Source organism: Amblyomma mixtum, chromosome 6, assembly GCF_055824585.1.
Source record: "Amblyomma mixtum isolate Tamu chromosome 6, ASM5582458v1, whole genome shotgun sequence".
In the NCBI taxonomy this organism is placed as follows: Eukaryota; Metazoa; Arthropoda; class Arachnida; order Ixodida; family Ixodidae; genus Amblyomma; species Amblyomma mixtum.
Genome location: NC_143017.1, coordinates 75,413,618 through 75,432,508, shown reverse-complemented (window position 1 = coordinate 75,432,508; position 18,891 = coordinate 75,413,618). Strand labels below are relative to the sequence as shown.

At 48.8% G+C, this 18,891-nt stretch overlaps 1 protein-coding gene across 2 annotated transcripts in view; it reads right to left on the bottom strand.

Moving 5' to 3' along the window:
- Positions 1–1,003: 1,003 nt before the first annotated feature.
- Positions 1,004–18,891, bottom strand: part of LOC149339411 (uncharacterized) — a 49,966-nt gene continuing 32,078 nt past the window's right edge. For both annotated transcript variants that reach the window (XM_089548199.1, XM_089548198.1), the window contains exons 3-8: positions 14,388–15,323; positions 13,019–13,089; positions 8,784–8,878; positions 6,057–6,328; positions 2,963–3,102; positions 1,004–1,424 (exon numbers count right to left, since the gene is read on the bottom strand). In XM_089548199.1, coding sequence (XP_089404325.1) covers positions 1,266–1,424; positions 2,963–3,102; positions 6,057–6,328; positions 8,784–8,878; positions 13,019–13,089; positions 14,388–15,323 — 1,673 coding nt within the window. In that variant the 3' untranslated portion in view covers positions 1,004–1,265. The remainder of the gene's footprint in view (positions 1,425–2,962; positions 3,103–6,056; positions 6,329–8,783; positions 8,879–13,018; positions 13,090–14,387; positions 15,324–18,891) is intronic.

Sequence of the window (18,891 nt, the reverse complement as noted above, 5' to 3'; positions counted from 1 at the left end):
GTTGCTTGTTATAGTTCCAAAAGTTGTCAGTGTCCTTACATGCAGTGGAAAAGTCTACTCAACCAAACGTCAGCCCTAAGGCAGGGCTAAGGCGGAGCAGGCGCATCATCATAATCAAAACTCACAATCACGGCACTAAATTTCAATTATTTCGTTGTCGCGCCGCATTCCAGGCTCTAGCACGTCGCTATAGTTACAAGGGGGGGTACTGCGCACAAAAAGACAAGGACAAGAAGATAACACAACAAGCGCAGATGTTGTGTTATCTTCTTGTCCTTGTCTTTTTGTGCGCAGTACCCCCCCTTGTATTCACCATGATTGACCGACTAGCCCAACAACGTACGCTTTTAAGCTATAGTTACCTTGATACCTCTGTAACTGGCACTTAATAGCCAGCTAGTTGTGGCATGCACGCCATGAATGTAGACTTTTTTTGGTTAAAATTACATTTTAAGAAATGAATTCGGGGTACATTTATCGGTGTTTTCCGGCTTACAAATAAAAATTTGCCACTATAGTAGGATACAACTTAAAAAAACTGCAGTTTCTGACACTGGGTCGCGATCCGCGGTGTCATGTATTTCTCCGCTGGCCAATCGCAACTGTAAACGAAATCATATTTTTAATGTTTGACTATATCAAGCAATCCATGAATCAAAACTCTAGAGCTCATAATTTTTTTTCTTGTGATTAGCTTCTTGTTTACGCAACAAGAAACGTTTAAGCAGTGGACTACTTTTTTTGTCGTGGAGGAATTCTGTGCGCGGAGGCTAAATGTAGGCGGAGCTTCACGGCAGTCTTAAGTTGTATCTTACTATAGCGCCAAATAGCCAAACAGCCAATTCTAACTAAGAACAAATATTGGATACAGTTGTCGCCAGTGTCCCTTTAAAATAAGATAAGGCAAACTGTGCAGTCGGTACTCAAAGGCTTTGAAGCAGCTTTGACCATTTTACCGCAGCAATTGCAAAAGCGTTAAAATAAGGTGAGAAGAGACGGTACGGTCAGCAAGTGATGCCAACGCGGATACTTTTTCCGGTTCATTTCTGTCTTTATTTAAAAAAAAAACCATGTTATTGAAGAGTATGTTACATAACAGAGTACATTCAGTTGATACCGTGAGTGATGAGCACCTCTGAAATGAATCGCTGAAATGACTTCCTAAGTCTGCTTGTTCTTTGATGAAGAAAATGAAGATGAGTGCAGATGAGTAGTTTCCCTGTGATTGTTGTTCGTCCCCTGTGCCCTGGCGTCGCTTAGCATCCTCACACGGCGTTCTCGTAGATCCAGCCCAAAAACTCGGTGATTCTCGTGTAGACTCCAGGAAGACCTTTCTCAGCGCACTTAATACCCCAGGACACGACGCCTACCAATGTCCACTGGGTGGTGTCCGACTCGAGCATCAGCGGCCCCCCGGAGTCTCCCTGAAGAAAGGAATAAGAAAAAATGAAACAGTCGGTTACAACAGAAAACACAATCAAAGTTAAACGACGACGATGATTTATGTTCAGTGGCGCAAGGGTTCATGTGAGTGCCATGGCACAAGGTATTTTAGCCTACTCAATGTAGAGTCAGAGGCTCCTTTTCAAAAATATCGCCAATGAGAAGCCAAGCACCATGCCAGGGGAAAGCGCACCTAGTGGAAATTGTTGGGTGCCCGACGGCAATGGGGATCAAATACCCCACCTCCCACATCAGAGAGAGAGAGAGAGAAAGAAAGAAAGAGAGAAAGAGAGAAAGGAAGAAAGAAAGAAAGAAAGAAAGAAAGAAGGAAAGAAAGAAAGAAGGAAGGAAAAGAAGAAAGAAAGAAAGAAAGAAAGAAAGAAAGAAAGAAAGAAAGAAAGAAAGAAAGAAAGAAAGAAAGAAAGAAAGAAAGAAAGGAAGAAAGAAAGGAAGAGAAACTGGTGTTGTTTCGTAACGTGAAGTGCGCATTGCACGCACAACATGCCGAGCCACACATATTTCGACATGAAGGCAAGTAATAAATATTACTACCGAAAACGGAGCGCAGTGCAATATATTACTGAGAATCACTTTCCGGATTGTAATGCAAGGTGCGACATTATATCGTGGTAATGCCAGAAAGTGGCACAGTGACATAGCGAGGCGGGGAAGGGTCACCTAAACGGGAAAAAGTGTTACCTCTCAAACTACAGAACCGGTGTGTCCGGCTTCGCTATTCACGGCGTGCTTTTATTTTTAATGCTTTCGCGCTCTGTATATGAATGACTGCTTCCCGACGGGTTGTAAAAAAGCAAGAGCTTTATCACCATCCTTCCCTTCATGATGAATTCTTTCAGCCACCGCCAGTTATCTTTCCACGTCGCGATCATCCTTACAAAGTTAAACGCATTAACTGCCAGTCATTCCATTATGCCTATTCTTTTTTACCACGCACAATAACCGAATGGAACGCTTTGCCATCAGAAATTGCCACAGAATCTGATCTAAATAAATTCCAACATCTTATGCACTTATGTTTCAACAACTAAAAAGGTATTTTTTTAGCGTTCGTTTCTTCCGCCTTGTCTTCTTTTATTTTATATTTTTTTGTTTTGTACTTCAGCACACCTTTTCCAGTGTCGTCTTTTTCTTTTTCTAGCGGTGCTGTTATTTATGCTCAAATTTTGCTGTTATGTGCATTGTTGCGACCCTTTCTGTGAATGCCTATTTATGATTAATATTTTGTGATTTCTATTTTATTTTAGTGCAATATCTTTATTCTTATAACAATGCTTTGTACTTACTCCCCCCCCCCTGTAATGCCCTCAAATGAGGGCCTTTGGGGGTATTTTGAATAAATAAATAAATAAACATTCGTTTTCTCCTAACTTTTTAAGTTCTCGAGTTAACACGCTGCCAAAGGTGTGACACCCTCTGTTAACGGACGACGGTATGAGCCATTAAAGGCTTTCGCCTTAAAGGTGAACGCTGATATGATGAGCACACGACAAGCACGCACCTGGCAGGCATCTTGCCCTCCTTCCGTCGTGCCGGCGCAGAGGAAAATCTTCGGGATGGCTTGCGTGAACTTGGACTTGCACTCCTTGTTGTCCCAAATGGGCAGCGTCACCTGTCTCAGGATGGAGCTGGAGGGTCCCCCTGCACATGAGCGATACTTCCGGTCAGAAAGGCACGACCGCATACCAAAAGCACGAACTTCGCACTTTCCCGACCCGGATGTCATCTGTGCACAAACGTAGTCTTCCGTACAAACATCCCCAGAGACAAAATTCTGGTAGCGGCAACGACCAGAAATGTATGGGTCTTAAAAGTTCCGTCTAGTTAACTCCCAAAGACACGGCTTTCGAACCTCTAGAGTAGTGGCGGCCGAAGTTGTTAAAATGCCAACAACGGACGTCTACGTGATGGGCAGCCAGAGAACGTTTCCTCTCCTCCTAGCACTTCTTTGCCATTACTTCTAGTACAGAGGGCGCCGGAGGCTTTGTGTCCACGGAGAAGGACACGCAGGCACAAAAAAAAATAAATAAAACGCAGGCATATGCGAGAGCAGCGCCGCCGCCAGTCTTCCGCGTCGGGCCTGGGGGCACAGCTTTTCTGTCCCCGCGGCGGCTCGCGAATGGAGAAAGCGTTACTCAAGGCAAACAACACTTCAGTGGTGGAGACGACGTCGAGATAGCGCGGCCTAGTCGCGAGAGCTTTGAAACGAAACAAATGTTGTCAAAGTCAGCGTTCAAGGTAGGACAAAAGCGGTGCTGCCGTCCTGCCCGCTTCCTAGCTGAAAACGTGCATTTCTGACTCTTCCCCCCTCCCTTCCCCTCCTTTTTTCTTTTTTCGGTTGAGATGTGTATCTCCTTTCCAAATGATTGCGTTTACTTTGGGAGAGACTCGCGGCGTCTCTGCTTGACTGCCGCAGGCAAATAGGGTCCCCTTAGAAAACGTGTCTGTGCGGGACGTGATTGACTTCAGGCGGCGCCAAACACGGAAATGACGCCGTTGCGTCTCAGTAGGCTTTGTATGTTCAATGTTTCTACTCGGGCCCATATAACGAGAGAGGTTGTTTGAGCTCAAAGTAAAAAGAATCCTTGCGGAAAAAACGGCCGCCACCCGCCTAACATAAACATGGGCACGTCCACCTGTCAAACGCAAACATGGACACGTTTACATTGTCCCACCGCAGACCTGCTTTCTAATCGCTTTCCTTTTTCTACTTTCTTCTGTCGCCCGTCGAATGTGTGTAAAAAAGACAACAGATGAAAAAAAAAACTCGATGTCTCCTCTGTACCACACAGAAGCGTTCAATATGCTTTGCATTTATAGGGCCTTGCACCTTCCAGAGAAACCGTCGGATCGGCATCATGAAACTCGCCAGTATTTTGCTCTTGCCATATACCTTGCACCAAGCAAGAGATCGTGACCTGTAATTCCGAGAGCTGTGCCGCAGTGCGCGCGCATTCGCCTCTTTCTCCGACGGTGTAGTCAAAAGTAACGTGTCCGGCTGTCAACTGTAAGAGTTCCGAGGTTTATTTCACGCTCCGACGCAATTTATTTTTCTGGACATCTCCGCCGACGTCACACCGAACACCGGACATTTATCAGCAAACATCAACCAACCAATCAGCAAACCTTTTTTTTTTCGAGCGTTGGCCTCAAGGCATACATAGGAGGAGGAGGAGGAGATAGAAGAGGAAAGGCAGGGAAGTTAACCGGAAGAATAATCGGTTTGCTACCCTGCACGGGGGGAAAGGGGTGAGGGGATAAAAAAAAATGAAAGAAAAGAGAGTAGGAGAAAATTTAAGTCACTATGAAAAGTCAGCGTTCGTTAAGTCACAGCCTATGATGCAGGCTAGAAGCTCGCAAAAAGCGGAGCAGTGCCTTGGAGGACTTCACCGCCGACGATGGCCGCGGCCAGTCCCGAGAACCTTCATTTCCGTACGTATAGTCTTTGACAAAAGTAACCAGGCTGCACGTTTTTCTTCTCAGTCGTATATTAAAGCTATTATGCCAGCTCTCAAGCTTTAAATTTAAGTATGGTAAGAGGAACGCCTGCTCTCACCTTCAAATAACTTTTTGATCTTTAGGGAAGCCGTGAGGGCTCATACATACATACATACATACATACATACATACATACATACATACATACATACATACATACATACATACATACACATACATACATACATACATACATACATACATACATACATACATACATACATACATACATACATACATACATACATACATACATACATACTGTGGGGACGCCTTCGTCCCCTGCGTTAGCTTTCCCGCAACGCACTACTTCCCTGTGGTTAGCTTCTCCGCAAGGCACTCTTCTCAGTTTTGCTACTTTAACTAACAGGGGAGGGCGCTCGCGTCGCAGCGACACCAGCGCCACGGATGGCGTTTTGCTGCGCGCGCGCGGGGGATAGCGGGCTCTCTTCCCTTGGGACCGGGAAAACACGCGGACGTTTCGCGAGCCGCTCCGCTCTTCGCCGGTGGGCGACCTCGTTTTGGGAACATGTTCCCGCAAACCCGTCCCGTGCGGCCTCGGAGTCTTCCTTTGCCCTAGCGTGGGCGAACGTTCGCTCGTAACCGTGCTGGTGAGTCAGACATCCTCGATTCCTCAGTGTATCTTGTTGCTAGCTGGCGTTATTGTTGTTATAGCAATAAATGCCTTGTTTGTGTCAGCCAGTGTGTCGTTCCTTTGTTCCCGTAGAGCAAGGCCCGCCGTGGTCGGCGAGCGCTCTGTAGCGTACCCGACCACGGGGTGGGGTCCGCGCGGTTTTGAACTGGTCAGCCGCGGTTAAGCGGGGAGAACGTGTTTATCTCCCCATTTAAACCCCACAATACATACATACATACATACATACATACATACATACATACATACATATATACATACATACATGAAGTTGAAAAGACCGAGACTATTCTCAAGCGACACACTGTTCGCACAAGTCTTGTGCCACGAGAGCGCCTTGCTTTCCACTCTGGGCAACCTGACGCTAGCGAAACATGTGTTCGGCGTGTTTTACCTCTTCCGTCTCTCGGTGCAACATGCCAGGCGCATGCACGAGTGCACTCACCGAAGGATAGGGTGCCCCAGCCGACCACGGTGGCCAGCTTCCCTATGAAGGACTCGTCGGGGCTCTTGGGCAGGCAGATGGGCCGGATGTTCTCGGTGAAGCGCACGCGGCGGCTCATCCGCAGCAGCGCGATGTCGTTCTGGTAGGTGTCCTTGCGGAATTCCGGGTGCTGCCTGATGCGGGACACGTTGAAGTCGCGCGGCAGCCGGCTAGTCGTGTTCTGCTTGAAGTCGTACTCGCCCAGACGCACCGTGATGTTCTGCGGACGAAGCCTGCGCGCCGTCCCGAAAAAAACATGCACGGTAAGCCTTCATGTACAATCACCGCGCCAAAAAAAAAAGGAGGCATGAAGCAGACAAGCAGGACAGACACGAACCGCCTTATGTCTGTGTCGTTTTTTTTTAGTTTTTGTGTGATATACATTCGAATCAAAGCGAGAGACGAGTGCAAGCAAATGTGTACGAGTACATCTCCATTTTTCAGGTTACATAGTGCAGTTGAATCTCACGCCGCGATGGCTCAGTGGTTACAGCACTCGGCTGCTGACCTGAAAGATGTGGGTTCGATCCCGGCCTCGGCGGCCGAATTTCGATGAAGGCGAAATTCTAGAGGCCCGTGTACTGTGCGATATCAGTGCACGTTAAAGAACCCCAGGTGGTCAAAATTTCCGGAGCCCTTCATTACGGCGTCCCTCATAGCCTCAGTTGCTTTGGGACGTTAAACCCCAATAAACCAATAAACCAAGCAGCTGGATCTGTCATAACATCATCGCCTACCATTTGCACTATGCCCCTGACTTGTCGTCTCTGTGAAGTGCTATATATACTACCGCAGGTCCGAATGAAAGACGCGCAGACGCACGGTTTTTCGCGTTATCTATCTAGAGAACGGATACATGTTTCATTAGATGCGAACAAAGCAGCGATTACTGCAATCGCCATACCATTCCCTCCCTCCATAAGATTTTTCTAAAACGCGTACATACCTCACGGCTGCGCGCTTGATGATCGAATTATTGGGCCCCCTCCAGAACCGAAGCTTTTGAAGAACAATCTCTGACGTTAAACTTTCCTAAAGTTCCCCTAGTGACGGAAAAAGCGGCAACATCGTGCTCCTGAATAAAACCTTATAAAGTTGGGGCTAAAGCAAATGCTAGTTTCTTTTTCTAAATAGAAGGCTTCGATGAGGCTGTCGAGGCCACAGACAGATATGTACTTTTACGATGGCATCTGAGACGTAATTTTTAATGTTGTTTTGATTTGCGTTGTTTATTTGAGTTGTAAACTGAACAGCAAAGGAACGGTCGTTAACACTGATTCGCTGAACAAAAAAGTACAGTTTGTTTTGACATGGTTACTCGTGTGCAGTAAGGTGTATCTGAACCTCGAATTCATTAGCTAGGAAAAAAGCGGAAAAATCACAACGGTTCGAGTGGTTTTGAGTATTGTCAAGTTTTTCTCTGTCATGCAGATTTCTCTGGGCTAAAATTAAGTCGGTTACAAATTGATTAACAGGCGCTGCGTATCTATGAAGTACTCCGAGAATAGAATCACGAGACTTGTGTAACTTCACGAGCGTCACTCTAACCTTTAAGACGAAAGCTTGAATGGTCTATGTTTCGCTTCACGAGCTGATATCGAAAGCTCTGGCAGGATTGTTATAGCTGTTATAGCCCTGCATTTTACCGTGAAATTTACAGCGTCAGCCGAAAGACCTTATTACTTAGTGAATTATTTTACTTACTTTAATTGCCGTCTGCCCACCGTGGCAGGTGGCGAAGTGGGGAGAGGAGGAAAATCCCCCTCTGCACTTTTAAGGCAGATGAGGGTGATGAAAGTGCGAGAGAGAATAGAGAGAGAAGGTCAGAGGGGACGGGCGGCCTAATGGCTGAGGAGGTTATGGCGAGAGTGGGGCAATGCGCAACCAACATTAAAACTATACTCGCGGACACTTTGTAGGAATGCAGCAGAGACTAGACAGGAAAGGGAAGAAGACCGTCCTTTGGGGAGCGGGTTGTTCGTTGTTTGGGCTAAGGGTGCGGAGGGGTGAAGGAGGGAAGTTGGAGAGAGGGTGCGGGGTCGCTAGCTCTGAGCAGCGCTAGCAAGTCACGCAAACTTTTTAAGTCTCGCACTGAATGTAGCCCGCATTGCAGAAATGTGCAAAGTGGACTACAGGTTGTGTACGGAAAGTAATGCAATATTATACGTAGAAAAAAGTTCATTCAAGACATCGTTACTAACGTTTAAAATTCTTCGAAGCTAGTCCCCTTTTGGCATGTACACTTTTTTTCTAGCATATTTTTGCCTTTTTTGCGAAATTGAAGCACCTTGAAAACATACAAATAACCGACATAATTTACATGTGCACATTTCTGGAAGCAAATTTCGTCTCTCCTTGGCTGAGGCACTACCGCTTTTGTTCAAAATTAGCATTGCCTCACCATATCATGTAACTCAGAGACTGGCCTCGGTTTTATTAGAGTTTTTTTTTCTGAAGAAACACACCTAGTTTAAATTACAACGCACCTATTCTGATTCTGAACGAAAAGTAACAAAGAGAACAATCATACCGGGAAGAAAGTATATAATTTTGCAAACAAAACGTTCTTGAGTACGCACTTTTCAACTGCTAGTCACGAAAGTTTTTCTTTCTTTTTTTTTTCAATCCGTTAAGCGTATGTTCAGAACATCCGTCGCAAGCAGAAGTTCAGAAGGGCGTAAAGCTTACCCCTGAGTGCAATGGGCAGCTGTAACCACGTATCGATCACTGATCAATGCACCACCACAGAACTGGTCGTCATCCGCCTTTCGCAGGAGAGCAGCCTGAAAGATCGAAAAAAAAATTACCACATGTTTTAGCATGGCTATGCGCGGAATATCGCGTAGTAGAACTAGTTACGGTAGGCACTTAAGGTCCTTACGTGCTGTGAATGCGAAAGAATTCTTTGACCTAAAGGCCTTAACCATAAAGACCTTTGACATAAAGGCATTTGGACTAAAAGGCCTTCACACTAAAGGATTTAACATTAAAGACCTTTGGTATAAATGTCATGGACATAAAGGCCTTTGAACTAAAGGTGTTCTACCTAAAGGCCTCTGACCCACAGAATTTGGCCCTGGAGGCATTTACCTTGAAAGCCTTCACCGAGGTGAAGGCCCGGAAGCAGCTCGGTGGGCTGGTGGGCTGCCTGCCCTAATGTAGGCTCCAGGGACGTGTACGTGCGTACGTAAGCCCGAAATATGAAAATGCGCCTAATAGTGTTACAACACTAAAAATCCATCCTATACTTATTAAGCATCTGACGCTACTGAACAAACCAACCGCATTCCTCTATAAAAGTCATAGCCAGCCGTTATCATAAAAGCCAGCGTAGCGTACCACCAAAAGAACGGCTGTTCTTTCCTCTGATGTACGTCTCGAAATGTAGCACGTCATTCGTGACGATTGCAACGGACACTGCCTTTACCACTTTAAGTCCTCATGGCCTCACGAACTCACAGCGCTGTTTGCAGTAGTAGTAACTGTACACTCACCACAATAAGATGCACCTCTCGTTTCGCTCATTCCTAACTAAAGAAATTTCCGCGTGTGTGAGAGCCACAAAGCAGACAAGTAAATCGGAGTACTATTTTGGTTGACAAAAGAAAATCGCCGAGTACATACGCAAATGTTTATACAGCAGCCGCGACAGGCACACGCTTAGGCATTTCACAGCGAAGACACTGTCACAAACACTACCGAAATATCACATCTTCGATGTGCTCAAGGGTATCGAAGTGTAGCTATATACTAATTCCCTTTGCGTTTCATGCAACTTTCTTCTAGTATTTCATGTACCACAACGCTTTCGTTCTTGCCGAAACTTCGCAACTTCTCAAGCTTTGGCGTTCATCTGCATGCAGATCAAGTTTGCGTGCATTCCCACTTAAGTCCCATCGTAAGCACAGCACGTTTTTCCTGCTGTTCGATCGTTGACCCGTTCCCTCTCAAGCCCCACGTAACTTTTGCCGCGTGTCAAGGGTACTTCCTACGTCACTCCAGTGGAATATTTATAATACGGCCCAGCATGCTCTTTCCTCTACTGAATGAGCTGGAATTCGAGTGAACCTTCCCAGCCTTTCGGCAGCGCTGCCTTTTAAAGGTGTGGATTAATTTTCAGCGCTGTGTCGTCCGTTTTCTTGTCTTTTGTGCTCGTCTTCGTTCGCGCTGTTTATTCAAGATGCTTAACCAACTAGCCCGCCAAAACGTGTTAATTTATGTAAGTGCACGTTGTGGGGACACGCTTTACTCGTTCCCTGTGGTTCGCTTCCCCGCAATGCGCCCTCCTTAGCCGTGTTAGTTACTTCAATTAACAAGGGAGGGCGCCGGAGTCGCAACGACACGAGCGCCACGGATGGCGTGTTTGCTGAGCGCGCGCGGGGGTAAGACGGCCCTCATCGGCTCGGGACCTGGGAAGCGCGCCGACGTTCACGCGCGACGCTCCGCTCTCCGCCGGGGGGCGGCCTCGCCTGAGGAAATTGGACGATAACAGGTGGGCAGCTAAGGTATTTAAATATTTATACAGAAAGAGCGTTGACTCACAGTGGCGGAAAAGAACTAGAAAACTAACCAGTAAGTATGCCCATCATGAGGACGGAGAAAGAAAGAGCATTAAACGACAGGTTAAAAACGCGGAAGTTTAAAATTGGATGAAGTCAATGGAAAAGAAACAGTGTAGAACTATATCGATACTGGAAAAGGCAGATCAGGAAAGAATTTTTCTATGATAACTCAAGAGGCAGTGCCCTACTTTTTGAAGCTAGGTCAGGGTGTCTTAGAACGCGAAGCTACAAAAAGAAATTTAACGAAGAAGATGACACATGTGCAGTGTGTGGTAGATCTGTGGAAACAATTGAACACCTCATAATCAAATGTGACGGTATCCATCCGGATGTCGATACAGGCACAGCCACTCTTCCTGAGGCCCTGGGGTTTATAGATAACAATGTCCATGTGAATAAATCTGCAGTGGAAGTTAGCAAAAAGCGATTGGAGGATTGGTGGCTGAAAAGCAGAGATGTGGCATAAGGTTAGAATTGTAGGAAACCGTAGGTAAAGATGATGGCGAATCTTAATGAGAATTGCCAACACAGTAAACAAAAAAATTATAAAGAAAAGAAAAGCTGAGCATGGTGGCAATTGCCACTACCCCGTTTCAAAGGGGGCGCTCCTATTCATCCATCCATTCATCCATTCATGCTCCCGCCAGCTCGTCCCGTCCGGCCTCGGAGTTTCCCCCTTGCCCTGGCGTGGGCGAACATTAGCTCATAGAGAAAGGAATTTTAATGAGGAAAAGGTGGAGAGGTCGGCCGGTGGTAACATGGCCCTGGCCTGCTACTCCACACAGGGGAAAGGGAAGAGGAGGAAAAAGAAAGTGCGAATGAAGGTTGATGATGGCATAATAAACTTGCTGGTGAGTCGGACCTCCTCGATTATTCAGCGTATTTGTTGCTAGCTGGCGTTATTGTTTTTGTAGCAATAAATGCCTGTTTGTGTCAGCCAGTGTGTCATTCCTTTGTTCCCTGGGAACAAGGCCCGCCGTGGTCGACGTGCGCTCGGTAGCGTACGCGGCCACGGGGTGGGGTCCGACGGTTTTGGACTGTGTCCGCCGCGGTTAAACGGGGAAAACGTATTTATCTGCCCAATTAAAACCCCACAACGTATGCGAGGAACCAGCATCAGCACTTTTGATGACACATAGCTTTCTGACTTTCGCATTTGCTTTCCACTCGATCTGCAGAGTGAGCCTTCCCATTGCACCTGTCAACAGCGAGCACATAAATAGTAAAATCTTCAAGTGGCTGTCTTGGTCTGCATGGGGTGCCTACTGCAAGCGCATGAGCTCTGTGACTTCTTATATTTATGCGCATTGGATCTGTGGATAGCAAATATTTTTTTGGCACTGGGAGGCATCCAGCAAATGTTACTGCAGAAAAACGAACATCTTTTATACCTGCAGATACTCCAACGAAATGAATGGCTTCTGGCACATCGAAAGCCTTTCGCGTATAGACATTGTAGATTTACTTTATTCAGTGCTGTATGCTGATTTGTTTGCGGATATTAAAGCCTGTACTGACGAACACGGGATTGTCGGTTTGCAGATTTGCGCAGGCGTAACAGTTGAGATTTTTTTAAGGGGCTAACTTTAGTTTACTTTCATTTCTCTCAGCAAGCGAAATTATCTAAGCAAATTTATCGAGGGCCCCGTTACAATTTCCTACTTTGGGACCCTCGTCTGTATACTGATGTTTTCGTGCTCATCCCTCATGTATTCAATAAATTTTTATAAATGCTTTACAAAAAACACTTCGATACTCTTGTGGGCGTCGGAGAAGCGATATTTCGATGGTGCGTCTGATGGACTTCCCTAAAGGTAAGTGGTATAAGCGCAAGAATCTCTTCATTATTGACCAGACGTTTCCTTCCAAATAAACAGTTTCTAGTCTCCGTTCATTCGGCAATCTGTTTCGCGGTTGTCTCACCTGCGGCAGACTATTTTTGGTTGAGAACGAACCAAACAGTCCAGCTGCAAGTCCTTCGTATGTCCAAGCAAAAAATTGGCCTAGTCTATTTTGGTCTATGAATGGAGGAATTCCCAAGCGGCAGAAGTGGACAAAGATGGACAGACGCGAGCGACACAAACACCAGCGTTTGCGTCGGTCACCTCTGCCCTTGTGTTCATATTTGCCGCTGGGAACTGCCTTCTTCCTGAACTTGCGGCAGCCATGCACTACGATCCTTCTATATATGTAAATTACACGACATAATCACATGAATTCTATGAATGGATACAACGTCACTTTAAATTAAGGTAAGCGTCCAGGCATAATGAAGGACACCACTACGGCCAATTTCTCCTCCGTGAAACTGTAAATCATGAGCGCTTCATTGGCACTTCTTTCACCAGAGAGGCTCCTTACCATCCATGTCCAGTCGTCCGGTTTGGCAATGGTTCCACCAACGATTCTTGTCTTGAAGTTTAGGCCGCATGCTGGAAAAACAAAATAGCACTGTATACAATGTACGAAGAACGCGAACCAAACGAGTCCGCGTTACGAACTCCCTCGTAAGCAATGTGACGTACTCTTTCTGTAACATTAGTTTGCACAATCAGGTCCAGGCAAGCTCCCTCGAAAGTCATCTGCTGGCCTTGAGAAGCACATTTGTCCCCATCCTTAAGTGAATTCGTCATATTTTTGGGCTATAATATAGACGTGTCTCCATCGGCTCAATTACCTTGGCACTGCCTAGAGCACGACGTCCGGGACTGCGCATTAAGATCATTTGCTGCCGCCGCAGCTGTACTGACAAACTACCTCAGAAAGTGACGGTTGCTTTCGGGCGAACTACAGGTGCAGAAGACCTGCTCACTCAGAGAATGACGCAATGGTCTTAGTCGGTCAGAAACACCGAGCAAATAAAAAAAGTGAGAGGAGCGTGTAAGGGTGAACTGTCATGGTGCAATCAGTAAGTGGAGGATCGATGGCGAAACGGATCTCATACATTTTGATTCTTTCACTCCTTCTATCCGCGTTTTAAAGGAGCGGCGTATAAGGGGAGGGGCGGGGGTGGGGGGGGGGGGGGGGTGAGTAGCATAAAATGTGGTTAGCAAGTAACGCATGCATGCATAGCAAGCTTGACATGTAACATGGTACAAGGCGCACCAGCACCCTATACACGAGGACAAACGAGCGTAATTATCCCAAGTTGCATCACGAATGAAAGAGGCGATAAATGGAGGCACCTAAATAGCACAACATAACACCGGTGATGTTTGTAAAGCTGCCGCCAACTCCTACAACAAAGCTCCTCTCTTGCGGAGAGATCCGTTGTCGCTACCAGCGCCCAGCAGAATTCTCAAGACTTAACATGCTCGGTGCTACGCAGACCTGACGCTTGCAAAAACCTGAGCAATGACGCGTCTGTAGCATATTATGCGAAGTTTCTATCAATGCCATAAACCCCCATTTGACAGTGCGTGAACATGCCGCCATGGAGCGTGGGCTATCCACCGAAAAGTATCCAGGGCGCGCGAAAAGCAATCAAGGCGCATAGTTGCCATGTCTTCCCTCAGATGCCTCAGAACGTAAGCACATCCCTAACCTCCACAGGTATGCCCTCTAGCCATCGGCAAGTAACACAGATACTGGCTGCGGTTGCCGCTCACATGTCTTAGAAACTTTTGTTCCCGATGCAGTCAAATGATGCAACGGAAGTTAAAGATGAAGCGCCGGTCCCAGCAGTCGACATTCGCGTAGCCTAGAATGAAGTTAAATGAAGTTAACTCACAAGTCGTCAACTCTGCCAGACCAGGGGGCACCGGAGGCAGCGGCTTCTGGCGCGTTTCACTCTGGCCGGCGGCCGGGTTGGGCCCGGCCTGAGGCCTCGGAGGCACTGGCTCGTGCACGGCTGCCTCTTCCTCGTCGTCATCCGGAAACAGGATGGGAGCGTTGTTCGTCGGCGTCTGGGGCGGCTTGGGCTTCTGGGGTGGCGGCTGCACTACGGGAGGCTTTACCGGTGTTGGCTGCACTGGTGGAGGCTGCACTGGCGGGGGCTGAACTGGCGGAGGCTGAACTGGCGGTGGTCTTTGAACTGGATTGGGCTGCGGTTGCGGTGGTGGCTGCTGCACTGGGGGTTGGGGTTGCACCGGTTGATTTGGAGGCGAGACACCTCCGTGCCCGTGCACATCTTCATCGGGAATTCCGGGATGGTCAACATCGGGGTGGTTGGGACCTGGCCCGCCGGGGCCGTCTTCGTAATCCGGGTTCTGCTCGGGTGGACCGGACGGTTTCCTGCCTATGTTGAGGATGCCGCTCAAGATGGGGAACAGAGGCTTGCGCGGGTTCAGAACATTGCCGAAGAACTCGTCGGGGCAGCACACGCCGAGATGGCGGTTGCCGACAACGCAGGAGTAACTGAGGAAAAGGTCAAAGTTTTCCAGGAAAGCGGGAAGGACACACTCCCTCACGTAGCGACACTTGCCAGGGCCCGACACCGGTGTCGTGCATATCTGGAACTGCCGCAGCACATTGATGGCTGGTCCGAAAAAGGAAGAGCGGCCCCGAGGTACGTTGAAGTTGTGTCCCGAGCGCTGAAGGCCCTCTAAGAACTGGTTCACTACGTTCTTGTCTTGAATGGGAGCGCCATGAGGATGTTGGACGTCCTGGCGTTGCGGCCTGGACTTGCCCGGGTTCAAGACGGGCTTTAACAGTGACCCTAGAAGCCCTGAAAAGTAAATGCAGTGGCATTGAAGACATTTGGATGTAGTCATAAGGGATCAACTTCAGCAACCTTAGCTTACCTAAAAAAATTCCTTTCTCTCTCTATACTTACTGAATTAAATGTACGAGGACAAAATTCCGCATAGGACTAGAAACTGTACAATAGCCAGAAATGACTAAATATGGCTGTCTTCCATAAGTTCTACAACTTTTCATAAAACTAGCAGAGCACCAATTGCATCCTCCCCTCCGACCAAGAAGAATAGGCGACTTTCATTCCAATTTTGCAATTCCATGACTAAGGTCAAAAACCTACTTTTGATGGTGTTTGAGTTTTGCTAAGTAAAGCGGCCACAAGTGTCGATGTGGAATGTTCACAAAACCACCAGTCCGCACTGTAGCGCTAAATACGACCGCAAGAAGTTCCTGCATCTATTCTGCACATTCTGATTTTTCTTTCGCTTTCGACTCAGTGTTTGCCTTCCTTCTTTTGAACGTTTATCTGTTATGATGAGCAAATGAATACGTCCGCTCTGGAATCATGCTCCTGTGGAGGCTGCTTCACCATAAGTACTGGTTGCATTCCTGACTTACTATGTGCGCGTGTGTATGCCCCTATGTCGCGGACTAGTTTCCGTACTGAAAACGATCGATCTTAGGTTATTTGACAGAACCGTTACGGATAATTTTTCTATTCTATGGGCCAGTCCTAACATCTCGAGAAAGCATCGTGAGATTTGGAGATTTGAATGATGTATAGCCGAAGGAATATAGTAGCCCCTCCGGAAGGCAAAAGAAAGTTGTCTGAAAAGCCGAAAAGCATAATGGAAGCAAGTCGAGCTGCTGGATTTGTCACCTATTTTCTGAGGCATATGGAAGACATGTCTAACGTATGTAAGTTATGGGGTCACCCGCGAGCAGCCGGCCGTGAAGGCGCGCTTCCGTGCCAGCTATGCGCGGGCGTTCTCGTGTCCCCAACCCGTGGAGCAAAGTCACAGCCACGGCGGGTTCGGACGAAGTAGGCAACGAACAGAGTACGCTAGGAAACCGTTTATTTACCTAGCGCAAGGCAAAGCACACTGCGGAAGAATGTTCTATCCGATAATAGATGGTTCAGCAGCTTACCAGGTCGTCGTCGACCGGCGTTGAATAATCCGGGAGGGCGCGGGCAGGAGACGGGGTCGGCGGGGCAATCGGGCAGTCACCGCCGCGAGAGGAGAGACTAGACAGCCTTTGTTCCCGCGTGAGCTCTCCTTTTAACCCCTACGACATTACCTCCCTCTTGAGCAACTTGTTGCAATCAAGAGGGGTCGTTCACCCGTCCCTAAGACGGCAGAGCGTAGGCGTGACGTCACGTCCGAGCTGAGGGTGAGGAGAGTTGCCGGGTGCCCTCCTCTCCCCATTCCCTGCGGCGCGCGCTCTCGTCTCGTGACTCAGCGCGGGGCGGCGAGGGATATTTGTATATCCCACATCCTCCCCTCCTTAAGAAGCCTCCCGGACAGAGAAGCGGGCGCAACGTTACTTAATCTTCTCCGCCATCCAGGGATCGCAGTTCTTCGGCTCCTGCCGGTACACTTGTTGATGTCCGCGCCACGCCCGCACCGATCAGCTGGTCCGAATGCTTGACCACCCGCGAGATGGCGATGTCGAAAGGTGGCTTGCTACCGGTCGCCGTCTTCCGAGTACGCGCGGCTGCGCCGCTCCGGTGAATATGGTCGACCGCCTCCTTGGCCCCGGCTTCGATTACTTGGGGGCCAGGTCCGTGGCTGCGCCGCTCTGAGAGACTGGGTCAGGTGGCTTCAGAGGCGAGGGCCGCGGCGTTTCCAACGTAGATGCCGGGCGGTTGGGCTGCCCTGGCATACTTGATCAGCTGGCCAGGGCCCAGGGTTGAGGTGGTAATGAGGCCACGGCTGCTCTGACTTCGTTTTGCCAGCTTGCTCTTGGGTAGGCGGGTGCAGAGGCGTACAGTCGGTAGGCAGGCGGTTGGCTCCGATGCGGCGTGGCAGGTAGCAGGGGTGCCCAGGTGGCAGCAGGGTGGCGGCTTCAGGTCGCGGGCTGGGCGTAGAGGCGGGCCATGGGCGCGGCGCGTTGCCGAAGCTGGATGGTGGCTCTAGATGGTTCTAGTTGGTGGTAGCGGCGAACGATGTCGTTCTGATGCGCCCTGCTTCTTTTCCATCTGCGCTGAAAAGGTCAACACAGATGTAACCAACTGCCGCAGCGCGTGCTACGTAGCTGTTCGGCCCTCACGAGAGTCATGAGGGTTAACGCAAGTAAGTCTCACGTAACATTGATCGGCATGAGCGGCCCGTACGTTCATGCATCTAACGAGACTGCGTGTAGGCCTGCGCCCTCGCTCTAGTCCGCGCAGGCAGATTTTATTTCTGCCTACGGCGCAAGTTATAGCGGGACGCGGAGTTCGCCGGCTGATCGCAGCGCTCGTTTTCCGACTGCGGCGCGGGTCGGGCTGTGTCCTGAACCCACTCATCTCGCTGCACGTAACGTTTCAAGTCGCATACGTGCACCGGTCCGCCTGTCGGTTTCGACCGCAAGTCCTCGAGCCTGTAAACGAGCGAGGAAAGCTTCTCTCGCACGCGAAACGGCCCTATCCATTTCGGCGCCAACGAGGCCGCGAACTGTCTGCTAGCATCGCTGAGAACGTGTTGGCGCCGAAGCACCAGATCGCCCACTTCGTAGCGAACATCCCGGTGCGAGCGGTCGTACTGTGCTTTCTGCTGCGCTCTAGCGGTGCTCAGGTTGCGGCGAGCCTTGTGTAAGGCCTCCGTCATCTTAGCGCGCAGCTGCGTCGCGTATTCAGCTCGTGCTGACGAAGCGACTGGCGTCTTCCTGCTGTCCGTTAGAATCCGGTCCATCGGATTTAGCAGCTCTCTACCCAGATTGAGAGAAGACGGTGCATACCCAGTCGAGCGGTTAACGGTCGAACGCAAAGCGAACGCGATCTCTGGCAGATAGGAGTCCCAATCTTTGTGCCTCTCAGAGTACGCGACAAGCATGTGCTTAATGTTGCGGTTGACTCGTTCCGTGGGGTTCGACTGAGCATGATAGGTGGTCGTTTTCTTGTGCTTAATGCCGAATGCAGCGCACGAATCTACGAACACCTTCGCAGTGAAGTAGGACGCGTTGTCCGTTATCAGCTGCTCTGGGAAACCGAACCTGGTGAATACGTCCATCAGCTTCTCCATGATCACTCGTGCCGTCAGCTTTCTCAGGGGGAAAAGTTCAACCCACTTGCTGAAGTGATCCGTGACCACCAGCAGGAACTTGTTCCTACTCGGTGTCGTGGGATACGGTCCCATGATGTCACACGCCGCGATTTGCCAGGGAGTCTGGCTGTTAATCGGCTGCATGAGGCCGGGCGGTCGTCCACCCCGGGGCTTCACACTTTGGCACACATGACATGAGCGGGCGTAGCGTGTTACGTCCCTTTTCATGCCAAGCCAGGTAGCAAAGCGACACAACTTAATGTAAGTCTTGGGGCCGCTTGCATGCCCAGCGATGCACGAGTCATGAAAGTAACGTAGCAGTGCCGCTCTCAACGCTCGCGGTATCACCAC